We start from the raw sequence: 13,818 nt of genomic DNA, 5'->3' as shown, positions 1-13,818 counted from the left end.
CTTAATATCAATTCCCTGCTCACCATTCCCTGGAGTCAGACATAGAAACTTTGTAAGTGAGGAAAAGGAGGGGAAAAAGGGGTAACGCAAATGAGATACAGGAAGAAGTTGTGTTCTCTCCTTTGATAAAGCAGACCACATCTGGGAGAGGAAAGAAGTCTGAATCTTGTAAGTTGTGGTTTTTGACTCTTGCAGGCAAGTGGACATTTTAATGATTGAAATGAGGTTACTCCGGGGACTTAAACTTGATCAGGCAAATTTTGTTTTCTGGGAGTGCTTGGAAAACTAATAGAATGTGATGATTATCACCCTAATCACCTAAAGCAGGTTTGCAGACTGCAGCTAAAGAAAAGACTTACGTGTTCTGCTGCTCTTTTGTTCAAGTGTTAGGTAAATATCAGGAACTGTGTTCTGCTCTAAGACACTCAAAACATTGGGTTGATTTACCCAAAGCTCACTAAAGCCGATCCTCCAGAAAACAATGTCTATAAAAGGTTACCTCCACTATCCAGAAAAGCAAAAATTTAGACAAAAAGGCTTAAGAGTTTGATATTAAATCTCTTAAATTAGAGATCAATTGCCAAGGTTAGATCAATTTTTTAAATGCATTCAGAAGAATATGTGTCTCTTTATAGTTTCAGATCTTGCTTGTTAGTGAGATGACAAAATTTTCTTGGGGTAAATCATATGAATGCAGGTGCATATGGGGAACTGTGTGTCTAATGGAGGCAGGAGTAAATAAAGATGGAATATAACAGTTACTAGGGCCAGTCTGGCTTGAGTGACAGAGAGCCTGTAACTGTGAGTGGACAATGTATGACAGCAGTATCTACAGTTACCTTTTGCAACCAAAGAGATAACTCAGTGGGATGTGAATGCTTTGATCTGGGTTTGATCCCTGTTATGTCATGGTTCCCCATATTACCACCCATCTACTGCCAGCACTACCTGAATCAATCCCTCAGCTGGAAAATGCCCTATGCACTATTGTGTATAGACCCCCCTCAAACAAAAAGGTTCCTTTTCTGGTGGGGGGGGGAAGATAAGCACCAAAACTACAGGGTCAAAACCAGCAGTGCTCCAGATGCTATTCAGTGCTGAGAATTGAACTTATGACATGACACATGCTAGCAATAGCACAACCAGCCACACCAATGTTAGTGGGGATGAAGAATATGGTGCCAAACAGATGGATCTGAAAAAATGAAACTCCCCTGCTCTCCCCCATATAGCAGGACAAGGATTCCACACCTGAGGGAGGTCTCAAATCCAGAAAGTGGATCTGGAGGGAGCTGGGAAAAGGATTGGTAGGACCCAGAGATCACTCAGATGGCAGATGTGCAGCGGCAGGAGGGGAAGAGAAGGGGCCCAGGCAAAACCTTTCATCCCCTGGAGTCCCTTGAAATGAGGAGCCACAAATCATTTGTGATCTCATGAGCTAGGTAAAGACTAAGCCTGTGCTTTGTAAACCAGACTGTTTATATGCATGTGCTCTCGGTGTTTAATTCTCCTTTGTTCTCGCCTGGTGTTTGGAAGTTCCTGCCTGTTTAGTTAGCTGTATTGATGGCAACCAAAGCAAAGGCTTTGGGTCAGGACTGGATTTGACTACGTGAAGGGGCAAGGAGGGTATGAAGGCCTGGGCACACAGAAGAGAGGACACCACCCTTGTTCGCCATCCCCTCCCCCCACCCCCAGTATAAGGAAGAGAAATTTAAGGAGAGTAGAATTATAACTTCAGACTATCACTGTTCAAACTTGGGAGGGTCTTTAATTATTATTTAAAAATTAGGGAGGTGGTGTGTTTTTGTGTTTTCAACACTGAGACCTCCAGGCAGCTCTCCTAGACTGCCCTCAAACATTGGGGTCCTCTCAAGCTGAGATTTCTGGCTGAATTTCTTCAACTAATTGGGTTCTATTATCTGTTTCTGTGTGCCTCTCACCATTCCTCTACTTCTCTCTCTTTGCTACTTTATTTGTTACGTGCTCCAGAGTTAGGCACAGCTTATACTGTCTTGAGTTCAGCAGCTAATTGAGTTTAGCAACTAATAATTTTGGCTTAAAATCACCTGGATGATGAATAGTCTGGAGGTCTAGAAACATAGATTTTGGTAAAGTGTTTTCAGTCTTATATAGCAACATTTAAAAAAAATCGAACTCTGGGATTTCCTGCTTAAATTCACAAATAGAGATAATAGAGTAGAAGATTTGCTAAAAGCCTGGCCATTTATGTGGTCATTAAAGCAATAAGGCACAGGTAGGACAAGATGCAGGATCTATACTATATATACACGTACTATATATGTGTGTGTAAGTGTACACACATACATGCAATTTAGGGAAAATATACTTAAAAACATAACATATGTTAACAGAGAAAATCTCAAGTATTTTCAATCCCAAATGAAAATGCCGTTCAGACTGTTCGAGCATTATGGAATTTGTGGGAGACCAATCTATAAATCTAAGATGAGTTGGTCGCCTGTTTTTGTCCAAATACATGTCCAGGTTTCAGGCAAGCTCTCCTGGACTGTGACTCACTCTCTTGGGATGACTAGGAGACTCAGTCAGGACTCCATGCTGTTTCTCAGTGCCCAAGAGTCCCTGCATGCTGGTGGCCTTGCTCTTGACCATTCTGACTCCCTACCTCTTGTCAACATTTGTTCATGAGTGACATGGGCTCTTTGGCATTACCTCTGTCTCCTCCCCCAACACGAATGCCTCTGGTTTCTGTTGACTAGGGCCCAGATGCTCTCCTGCCTTGGACTGTGCCCTAAATGAATGTTCACTCATTGCAGTAACAACAAAGGCTCCAACCTGCTTCTCTTGTCCTTTTCCTCCTCTTCAGTTTCTTCTACTTCTTCAGGTTCTTCAGAATTCTCACTCTTTGGTTCCTCTTCCTCCTCCTTCAGCTCTTGAAGCTCCTTGGTCTTCTTTAGACCTTCCTGGTATCTTGGGGGGCAAAAAAAACTGGGACATGTGAGTCTGAAGACCAGGCACAGCATATCCTTTCCTGCATTCCTAGAGGAGGGGACCCATGTATCTTCAATAATGACACACTTCCTGTGGCTCCACACAACAGGAAAAAGCTGGGTAGCTCTGCTGAGTTCCAAAGTGGCTAATGTCAGAACAATTTCCCCTCACCCCTCAGTCATCCTTCCTGTTTATGTGAAAGTGTGATATGGGAAAACTCCTGACTGGACTTGCAACCTTCTGTAGGGATTCCATTTCTTTGTCTTTCTATAACCTCAGAGCTTCATCCACCATCTGGAAACTGGGGAGGGGACTCCACTTTCCAGGGAGAAGGGATGGCCAGGGGAGTTCTAAGAAGTGGCATTACAGCAGCTACTGGACATGGTTGGCAGCAGCACAACTGCTCTGGGCGTGTGTCAGGAAGCATCATGCACCACCAAGAGGAACCCAATTACAAAGGGTTACGATACTGTGAGGAAGGATCAGACATCTGTCTTGTTTTAGGAAGGGGGACACCACCATGGAGGCTTGTTGAGGAGATTTATGGAAGTCTCTCTAAGTTCTTACATAGCCAAAGGAGGTATTTACCCCCCATCTTGTTTTCTATGAGGGAAAAGTCAGGATTTCCAAGAGAAAGCCTTCTGATTTCCTTCTCCCAGGATCCCTATCTTCATGATTGCACTCATTTTGCTTTTCTAACAGCCCAGGGGGTAAGGCCAGCACACACATATGGGACTGTCCATAGAAACTTGCACTCCACATTAGTCTTCCTCAAGAACTGTAGGGAAAGGACACAGGGTTTATTTTCTTTTTTTTGCTCTTTGGGTCACACCCGGCGATGCACAGGGGTTACTCCTGGCTCTGCACTCAGAAATTATCCCTGGTGGTGCTCAGGGGACCATATGGGATGCTGGGAATCAAACATGGGTCGGCTGTGTGCAAGACAAACGCTCTACCTGCTGTGCTATCCCTCCAGCCCCAAGGGCACAGGGTTTCTTAGAAGTGATTCTGTTTCTGGCTCAGGATTGGGCCTTGTTCAGGATTTGACCCATTCATAAGTGACAATAAATTGAAAGTGCTACTCCAAATCCACAGAAGTACAGTTGGAATTTGAGGGGACTCCACTTTCCAGGGAGAAGGGATGGCCAGGGGAGTTCTAAGAAGTGGCATTACAGCAGCTACTGGACATGGTTGGCAGCAGCACAACTGCTCTGGGCGTGTGTCAGGAAGCATCATGCACCACCAAGAGGAACCCAAACAGAGCCCCTGACTTCCAGACCATTCTGAGCAGTGGTGTTTGGGTGACTTTCTGCCTAAACAGAGAGCAGATTAGTTACTGTCTAACCACACCCTCTCACCCTGCTTCCTCCTGTCCTTCCTGTGGAACAGCATTGCTCTTTCCTACGTAGTTCCTTGCTGAGACAGGGCGGTCCCCAAGTCCCTGGCTGCTTCCCTAAATCCACTAAGAGACTGGAAAGGCCGTGGGAAGGTGTCTTCTGAGGTCTGCCAGGTGACCTCAGGGCAGCTGACATCTGACTCACCCCTTGTTGTAGGCTTCATCCTCCACCCTGGCCTTGGTCTCCTGGCTAATCTCTTCTGGGCAGCTTGGAGTGGGCACAGGAACAGGCGGTTCACAATCTGGGTCCCCGTTTGTCTTTCCACTAGAGAGAAGAGGGAAGTACAGGCAATGTTTAGAAAAAGATTGAGCATCTGAAAACCAAATTAGATCTTTCGCCTGATTCTTTGTTTGGGGGAGGGGAGGGGGAGTTGCACACCCAATAATGCTTAGGGATTACTCCTGTCTCTGTGCTCAGGAATTACTTTTGGCAGTGCCCAGGAGTCCAAATGGTATGCCAAGATTGAACCTGGGTTGGCTGTGTGCAAGGCAAACACCCTATATACTGTACTATCTCTCCAGTGCCTTGCCTGATTCTTGATTAGGAGCGAAGGAACTTATTATTCATGGGATTCTTTCTATCCTATCTTGAGGTAAGATTTTACAAAGATCCTCATCCATGAATTTTATTAGGTCTTCATACACTACAGTAACTTCCCTGTTCTCCAAATAAATCCAACTTCATCCTTATTCCAGGAACTGCCATAAGTGAACAATTATTGGAAGCTCCACTAAACTGAGAAAGATGGAGATGAACCAAAACCTTGGGGATCATCTTGCTTCCATATTCTTCAGCACAATTCCCACTCATTCCTTTTCAATTAGTGCACACTAAATTACTTGTGCCTTATAATGTTCCTTGGCCGTCTTGGAAAATGACAGAAATAGCCTTGCCAGAACAGATGTTAGCAGGAGAGAAAGTCTCCACAAAGGAAAATAAAATGCACTGAATTACAAATTTATGGGGAAAAAAGGGCAAAATCTGTACAGTAGCCAAAAATAACAAGGAGAACATCAGCTGAGATTGTGTGGTGAGAAGATATTTCTCCAAAGTGGTGTGCTGAAGCACAGACTGAAGGCTGAAAAGCTAGCTAAATCTACAGCAGAGAAAGATCCTTTTAGGCAGAGAATACAGGCTCTAAGAAGACTGAGATGCAAACCATGCAGAGACATTTGAGGAGCTGAAAACAGGAATGACAAATTCATTTTGGACAAGATGAAGTTCAAAGTCTGCAAGGTACTTTGAGGCACAGGTGGGGCTATCAAATCAGCAGTTGGGTGTAGTTAATGGATGAGAAAAGAGTTTGCGCCTACAGAAATTCATTGGGTACTATCAGAATACAGATATTTAAAGGCAGAAGACATGGATAAAATTGCCTAGGGCAACATCAGGAAGGATGAGAAAAGAACCCAGGATCAAATCCCAAATATCTCCACCCTATGACTGAGAAGAAAGATGGAGTCTATCAGGAAACTGATAAGTAGCACTCAGAGAGGGAGAAGAAAACCCAGAAGCTTTGGACTCCTGGGAGCCTAATGAGGGTAGTGTATCAAGCCAATGAGGGTGGTGAGTTAAATGTGTCCCAAACACACTCAGAGTCTGAGTCAGATGAGAAAGTGCCTATTAGATCTGATCATATGAACACCAAGGTGAACTTTGATGAAATGATGAGAACAGTCATTTGGAATGGGAGGTGAGCATGGTAAAGACAAAGATACACTCATTTGACTAGGGAGAAGAGTCTGCCCCATATGCATCACCAGGAGTAATTCACTGAGCAGAGCCATGAGTAACCCAAAAGCTGAGCTGGGTGTGGCCACAAAACAAACAAACAACAAAAAAACCAAACCAAAACCATGGGAAGAGAGAGAAATAGAGGAAAAAAAGAAAGAGTGAAATTGAGATAGAGAAAAAAGAAGGAATGAAAGAACAGAGGAACTAAGATACTTGAGTGGTCATTGAGAAAAAATAAAACTAGAGTAGGATGTTGGGCAGTGCCAGGAGCCCATTAGAGGTCTGGGTTCATGAATTGAGAGGAAGTATTACGTTAGCTAGGTCTTTCCAATAATCCCCACCACACAGCTACACATGTCTGGAGTCCCACAAGGAGTGATGTCATGGAGGTGGCCTCAAATAGATGAGATTAAAACACTTAACCAAAATTGGATTCGAACTCTGAAAGATTACATTGTCTCCTCTTCCCCAAACCAGCTTCTCAGCAAGTGAGACATAGCTTCTCATTCTTGGTATTGGCTTCCCATCTCTTAGTATTCCTGGGCTTTGTTAAATTTTCATTTCATTAGGTTGAAAACCAAAACCCATTGTGAACAAGAAAGATAACAATCTAAAAATATTAGTTATTCATAACACTGCTCCCTTTTTTGCAAATTACAATATCCATGACCTTCCCTTCATGTGCCATTTCCTATTTGAAATTGAATAAGAACAGAAAAACAAAGCTATGCCAAGGGCAGGGAAGGTCTTTTTATATGATATATGTTTCTATATTAGAAATAAAATATTGGTAGCAGAGTTTTCTTTTATTCACAACTGTCAAGCTTAGAGGTTAAGAATAAACATGTATAAAGAAGGAAAAACTCACAAAGACAAAAATAAACTGTTCAAATCCCAACTCCAATACATACAATTTTTTTTATCTTACTGAACTTTGGAATTCTGAACTATTATAGCACAAGGTATACCTTATATGGATTGGGGCACAACAGGTAGGATGCTTTTCTTATGTACACAACTGACCCAGGTTCAAATCTGAGCACTCATGTGGTTCCCCCAGCACCTTCAGGAGTGATCTCTGAATGCAGAGCTGGGAGTAATCCCTGTACACCATTGGGTGTGACCAAAAACTAAGCAAACAAAGAAAAAATGTGCACCTTACAGTGATGGTGTAGGAATTTGTGAAGAAATGTAGATACATTCTGTCAAATATGATAGTCAACAGATGGTAATTATTATTGTCACCAGTACTTATAATAATACAAACAATAGTAATTATATAGTTAACTTATTGGTAAATTTCGAAGGAATCTGAGGTTCTTCTAAATTAGATCTATAACAGTATCCAAGGATCCAGAGAAATAGCTCAAGGGTTAGTTAAGGCACTTGCCTTGCACATGGCTGACCAGAGTTTGATCCCCAGCACTTCATCGAATCCCCCAAGCATTGCCAGGAGTTATTTCTGAGCTCAAAGCTAGGACTGAGTCCTGAACACATCCAAGTGTGCCTCCCCTAAAATGCAAGCTAATAAATTGCCAATTATTTATATATTTAAGAGAGTATTACTTGATATATGTATTCTGATACTTCATAATAGAATACAAAATTAAAACAGAAAATTTACATAAAATTGCATTGATAAATTTCTTAAGTTAACATCTATATGTGCTCAACATACCCATGCATATGTTAAAGCTTTGCTGAACAGAAATTGAATTGATGTGCAAACAAAAATTTCATAGTCTTTAAGTCACTGCTGGTTATTTACTTTTTTTTTTTTTTTTGAGGATTTCGAGCCAAGTGGTTTTTACTCTTTGCTCTGGGCTCAGGAATCATTCCTGGTGGTGCTGCCAATTGTTCTTATAAAATAATCAGGTCCTTTAATGGTTCAGTAAATGCTTATTTCCTGAGAACCCAATGTTTGGACTGAGTTGACGCTATTTCTCTTCAGAGCTATAAACGTGTTGCTGAGCACGACTTATGCCCACTCTAGGGATTTCTGGGCCAATTATGCTTCTTGGCATCTTTTCTCCATTCAAATCTTGCAAGAATTCTTTCAGGGACGATTAATTAAAATGAGGCACACATTGTTCTCTGATACACATCAAATCAAAAATATTTTTTTTATGCCCAGCTCTTGGTGATTTAAAAGAGTAGTAAGTAAAAGTGTAGTGTTTGACAGGAAAATAGGCATCTGAGAGTCAATTTTCTCTATGTAGTAAACAATATTTGAAGGTAAATAACAACTGTTTTAACCCTGAACAACCCTTACCCCCTTGATTCCCTCATATAGAGGCAGCCCAAGAATCAGAGGTGGTAAAAAAGCACAATAGAAATGACATCTGTACTTATATGTTCATTGAACCACTGTTCACAGTAGCCAAAATCTGGAAACAACCCAAATGCCCTAGAACAGATGACTGGTTAAAGAAACTTTGGTACATTTACACAGTGGAATACTATGCAACTGTTAGGAGAGATGAAGTTATGAAATTTGCTTATAAGTGGATAGACATGGAGAGTATCATGCTAAGTGAAATGAGTCAGAAAAATGGACTGTACTCATTTGTGGAGTATAAAATAACATAACATGAGATAGACACCCAAGGGCAGTAGATACAAGGGCCAGGGAGATTGCTCCACAGTTGGAAGCCTGTCCTATGAGCTGGGGGAGAAGGCAGATGAAATAGTGAAGGGATCACTAAGAAAATGATGGTTAGAGGAATCAGTCGGGATGGGAGATGTATGCTGAAAGTAAATATGGACAAAATATGATAACCTCTCAGTATCTCTATTGCAAACCATAATACCCAAAAGTAGAGAGAGGGTATGGGGAATATATATTATCTGCCATGGAGGCAGTGGGAGAGTGGGAAAAGGGGAGGTGTACTGGGGATATTGGTGGTGAGGAATGTGTACTGGTGGAGGGATGGGTGTTTGATCATTGTCTGATTGTAACTCAAATATGAAAACTTGTAACTATCTCACAGTTATTCAATAAAAAAATTAAGAAATAATCAGAGGTGGAAGAATTTCCTTATTCCCTGCTGCTCAGACTCAGATTCCTGGGCTCTACTACTTGTTAAATTGAGAATGAATTCATTCTAGAATACTATCAGTAAAAGAGACTTGCCTTCTGTAATATATGATATTATATAAAATCTTTTAGCAATTTAACCCTGGCTTCATCAAAAGTATATGAGAATTTGTTTCTTAAAAGATATTATAATGAAGCTACACTAGCACGCAACAGGGACGAATGGAGACATTACTGGCGTCTCCATTCTCCAGCAAATCGATGAGTAATGGGATGTCAAGTGATTATAATGAAAATTTCCCTGAATTGTATCACATAAAATTTCTCTTATGAAACTAACCCTGAGCAACATCCACATCCATGGCTTTTCTGATTTCTCAGTAATTTGGCTCTATGTATCTAAGCCCCATTCCATCAGCTTTCCACTCCACATCCAGTAAATTACTGAGCTCTTTCACAGTAGTTTACAATGGTCCTTCAGAAGTAGGAGCTTCTTTTTTCACCAGTCATACTGTTTCTGTTATTACATTTGGAAAACCTGTTAAGAGGTTAAGAGTGTGAGTTTTTCTATAGACTAACTGTAATCTCAAGCAAGTGATCGATTTGTTTGGGCTTCAGTGTCTGCCTTTTAATAGTAGACCTGTATCATAGAATTATTATAAGAATGAAATTATATAATTAATATAAAGCAATTAATCAGAGCAGCACTTGGCATATAGTAAGCAAGCAATAAATAATAGTAATTATCATTATTTCTAAGCCTTAATTATTTCATACTTTCTGATCTCAAAGGGGGAAGCTGCGAGGTTTTGAATTCCTCCATACGTGAATATTTCTTCTCTTTCTGCAGTTATATCCCCCACTGACCAATTTTTTTTATTAAGGCATAGTGATTTACAATACAATTAATTATAGAGTTTCAGGAATGTATCTTCTACCACCAGAATATCCACTTTCCTCCTCCCACACACTCCCAAAGCACCCCCCACCAGACTCAGTTCTGTACCAGTTCTCAGGATCTTTTGCCTTTGGCCATTTGTTATACTTTTACTATTTCTTTATATCTCACATATAAAAGAGATTGTTCTGTGTCTGTCCCTCTCCTGGCTGACTTTATGCACCATGATGCTCTCCAGATTTCTCCAATTATCTTCAGCTATTTTTAAAGGTGGATTGTGTTCCCAACAGGGATCCCATCATAGTTTATACAATGTTTCATGGAGACCCTTCTGGAAAGCCCATAAGAGTGAGCTATGGACACATTTCTGGAGTTTCTTGCCTGTCTTGCCTCGATTCTCACTCTGACCTTATGAACTCTATCCACTCTCTCCAAGCTTCTAAACTCTTGGGACTTTGATATCCCTATTTATCTTCAAACATTGTCACTATCAATACAGAACTACTGCTTACTTTTCCAAATTTTGTACGTCAGTTTCTCCTACCAAGGAAAAGTCAGGTTCTTGATGACTCCCACTACCTCAGAGAGAAACTTTCAAGTTAACTGAAGATGAGTGTTATAGAGTTCAGGTCCTGCTCAATCAGGAGTATGTTGGAAGAAAGGGGATCTAGATCTTTTGTAATTGCTGGTCCTATTAAATGACAAATGTGAAGCAGGGCCTTATCAGTGGCCCTAACAGAGAATTTAATAATTTTAGTGTTCTCAAAAGCAGAATTGAAAGGGATAATTTTAAAGCACTTTCACTCAGGGCATCAAACAACAATTTCTGGGTTGGGTCAGAGACCATCAGCTAGACACTGATCCAGGAGACTTTCTAAGATTCTATAATCTGAATTATTTCCACAGAGTTGTTAGGCTGTCATTCCTTTATAATTTCCTTGCAGTTATTAGGATAATATAGAAGTCAGACATAAAATCAGGCCTACAAACATAAAGAACCTCTAAGGATCTATGATATGTGGTTTCACAGCAAGAAATTGTTGAGTAAACTTCAAGACAACTAGGAACAGAACAGTGAGAAAAAATTAGGCTTGGTAAGGTGGAGAGCTTGGGAATTTGTCTTCAGTGAAAAGAGGTCTAATATAGACATTTTCTGGCCAGACAAAGTAAAATAATTCTAATAGGACAGGCAGGAATGAAAAATGAAGGATTAAAGTTGTATCAACGCAAGGAAAAAAGGAAGAAGAGAGGCAGAAGAAGGAAGAATAGAGGCCTATGTTCTAAGAAAGGAAAAACACATGGGGAAAGTTTTGAGAAGTGACAGCTGTGACCCAGGTGTCTTAGAGCAAACAAATGAAAGAATTTAAAAACTAAGGTATAAACTCCTCCGAGTATGGAGAAATAGCTTGACTTGTTCTGGCTTAGGATGAAAAGACTTGCAAATTGCCTAGATGCTTAAGGAAGTTAGGTGCATGAATGGGGTCAGGAGGTTGTGCAAGAGCATGTGGAGCACATGCTTTGCATGTAGAAGGCCTGGATTTAATCCTCATACCACACTGTCCCCTGAACACCACCAGGAGCAGAACACGGGGTCAGTAGTAATACCCAAGCACTGCCAGGATCTGGCACTCAAACACGAAATGCAAACCAAAGAAACAAAACCATCATTTTGTTCAGGATTAATCATAGAATGATTTTGTTTCATGGGAAACTGAGTCTTTCTATCCATTTCTGTTTTTAAGTCTGTCATAACAATCCTGCTTTCAAGTCTGTGATTGGTTTAGAAATTTGCCAGTAAGATACAAAGGAAGATGGAGGAATGATTTCTGGGTTTACACCTAGAAAAGAAGTATATGAGAAATAGTTCCTTTCTTCTTCTGCATAGTGTTATGTCTGTATGGAAGAACTGGAACTTATCAAATTGTTTCCTTATAGGTCTCCTGGGGAATTCAACACAGAAATTGGGCAGATTTGAGGAGATTTTAGAGAGACCAATATGGCACAATCTGGAGTGGCCCTACCTCTAGATTTACTATTGGAGATCTTAGGAGCTGGTGCTTTCTAGTCCAAAGTTCCAATCAACAAAGAAGATTTCATCACTTCTGGGATCTTTTTCGATGAATATACACTGAGACACAACATCTTTCTGGACTAGAAATTTTGCAAGTTACTTCCAAAATTTTTCTAAGTCTGAGTCCCACTCATTTACCATCAGTAGTCAATATTCTTGTTATCAGATGTGTAGGATGATATGGGAGGAAGGGATGGATTTTGGAGAAAGTGTTCTCAGAGATGCTTAACGTTAAGAGGAAAATTGAAAACTTACTTTTCCAAAAGTGCAGGCAGTGTTGAGGTGACGGGAAGGTTGCCTTTCGCATTGGGCGATTCTGACTGAATGGAAAACAGGAGACAGAGAATTGAGGATCCACTATGGAAGGAAGGAGCCAGAACTGCTTGGAGCTCTGATGCTGTTGGGGAGAGGCTACCTTAGTTCCTCCTCTTTCCCTCCCCTGCTCATGTGTTCTCAGTTTCATCTGGGTCCAGGAAATGACCAATCCATCCAGCCTTCCCCATCCTCCTTTCATTCTGGGGCACACTCAACTTGCACCTTTTATCTTCTCTTTTCTAAATTTCCTTGAGCAAAAAGAATTTACTTTATGAGATTCCATCCTAGAAGGTCGCCAACACTTTTCCTCTGTTCCTGTTTGCTGATTTTGATGGAGAAAAAAAGCCTTTGACCAAAGAAAGCCCTGCCATGAATCCCTGGAATGGGTGGATATACACTGATGCATGCCAATCATGCAAGCCAATTATCAACCTGGATGGATAGCTCCAAGCACAAATCATTTTCAGCAGGCAACTGTTATTGAAATTAAAGCCATCAGAATTTCTTTATAATAAATTCACAAAATTTTCCCTGTTGTTTTGTTGTGAAGGATTTAGTTTAAACAATGATTCTCAACTTTGGCTGTGTGTTAGAATTACAAGAGTGATATTTCCTTTTGGAGGTAAGAAGGTGCAGAGGGGTGTGCCAGGAATGGAACCCAGGACCTCATTTCTGCAAGGCGAATGCTCTATTTAACCCCAGCCTCTGGAAAATACTTTTTTTTAAAGCACTAATCCAGTAGTTGAGAACATGGCTTAGTGGTCAAGAATGTGCCTTTAATGTTTGAAACCCTGGGTTCAATTTATGGCATGCAAGAAAACAAATAACTGTGCTAATCTAGAATTTTAAGGTGGGGTCTTGTCATCGGATGTTTTGGAAGTGTTCTGTGTGATTTTAATATATATGCCAGTTACCAAGAGTATGCCTTTGGAGCCATGTTTACATACTTAATAGTATGATCTATTAAAACACACTAACTAGCCTTCTCTAAGTTCCTTTAAATGTTCCCACATCACACCCCCCACAAGTGCTTTTTGTTTTGCTGGGTAATTAGGGAGTTTATGTTGATTTCATAGAAGAACTGAAATGTTCAATTAAAGTAGCATAAAAGTAGAGCTTAAGGGGATTGAGAAATAGTACAGGAGACAGGGTGCTTGCCTTACATGTGGTTGACCTGTGTTCAATCTCTCTCCATATGGTCCTCAAAGTTTTCCAGGAGTGATTCCTGAGTCCAGAACCAGGAGTCAGCCCTGTGTACCACCAGGTGTGCCCCCCCTCCAAAAGTAGAGCTTAAATACACTTTTACTTTGTTTACAAAATTAGATTGTTTCTTTATTGAGCAGTGCTACTCAGGGACTAGGGATAGAGAGAAACAACTGAGTAAGAGTTAGAAGAG

General features: G+C 40.8%; 1 protein-coding gene across 1 annotated transcript in view; it reads right to left on the bottom strand.

Moving 5' to 3' along the window:
• IRAG1 (inositol 1,4,5-triphosphate receptor associated 1) overlaps positions 1–13,818 on the bottom strand; it is a 137,037-nt gene that overhangs the window by 6,297 nt on the left and 116,922 nt on the right. Inside the window, exons 18-20 of the mRNA XM_056116227.1 lie at positions 12,363–12,427; positions 4,512–4,631; positions 2,815–2,949 (exon numbers count right to left, since the gene is read on the bottom strand). Of these exons, the coding sequence (XP_055972202.1) occupies positions 2,815–2,949; positions 4,512–4,631; positions 12,363–12,427 (320 nt within the window). The remainder of the gene's footprint in view (positions 1–2,814; positions 2,950–4,511; positions 4,632–12,362; positions 12,428–13,818) is intronic.

The sequence above is a fragment of the Sorex fumeus genome, unplaced genomic scaffold, assembly GCF_029834395.1.
Source record: "Sorex fumeus unplaced genomic scaffold, SorFum_2.1 ptg000030l, whole genome shotgun sequence".
Taxonomy (NCBI): domain Eukaryota; kingdom Metazoa; phylum Chordata; class Mammalia; order Eulipotyphla; family Soricidae; genus Sorex; species Sorex fumeus.
This window is presented reverse-complemented; position numbering and strand designations above follow the sequence as displayed.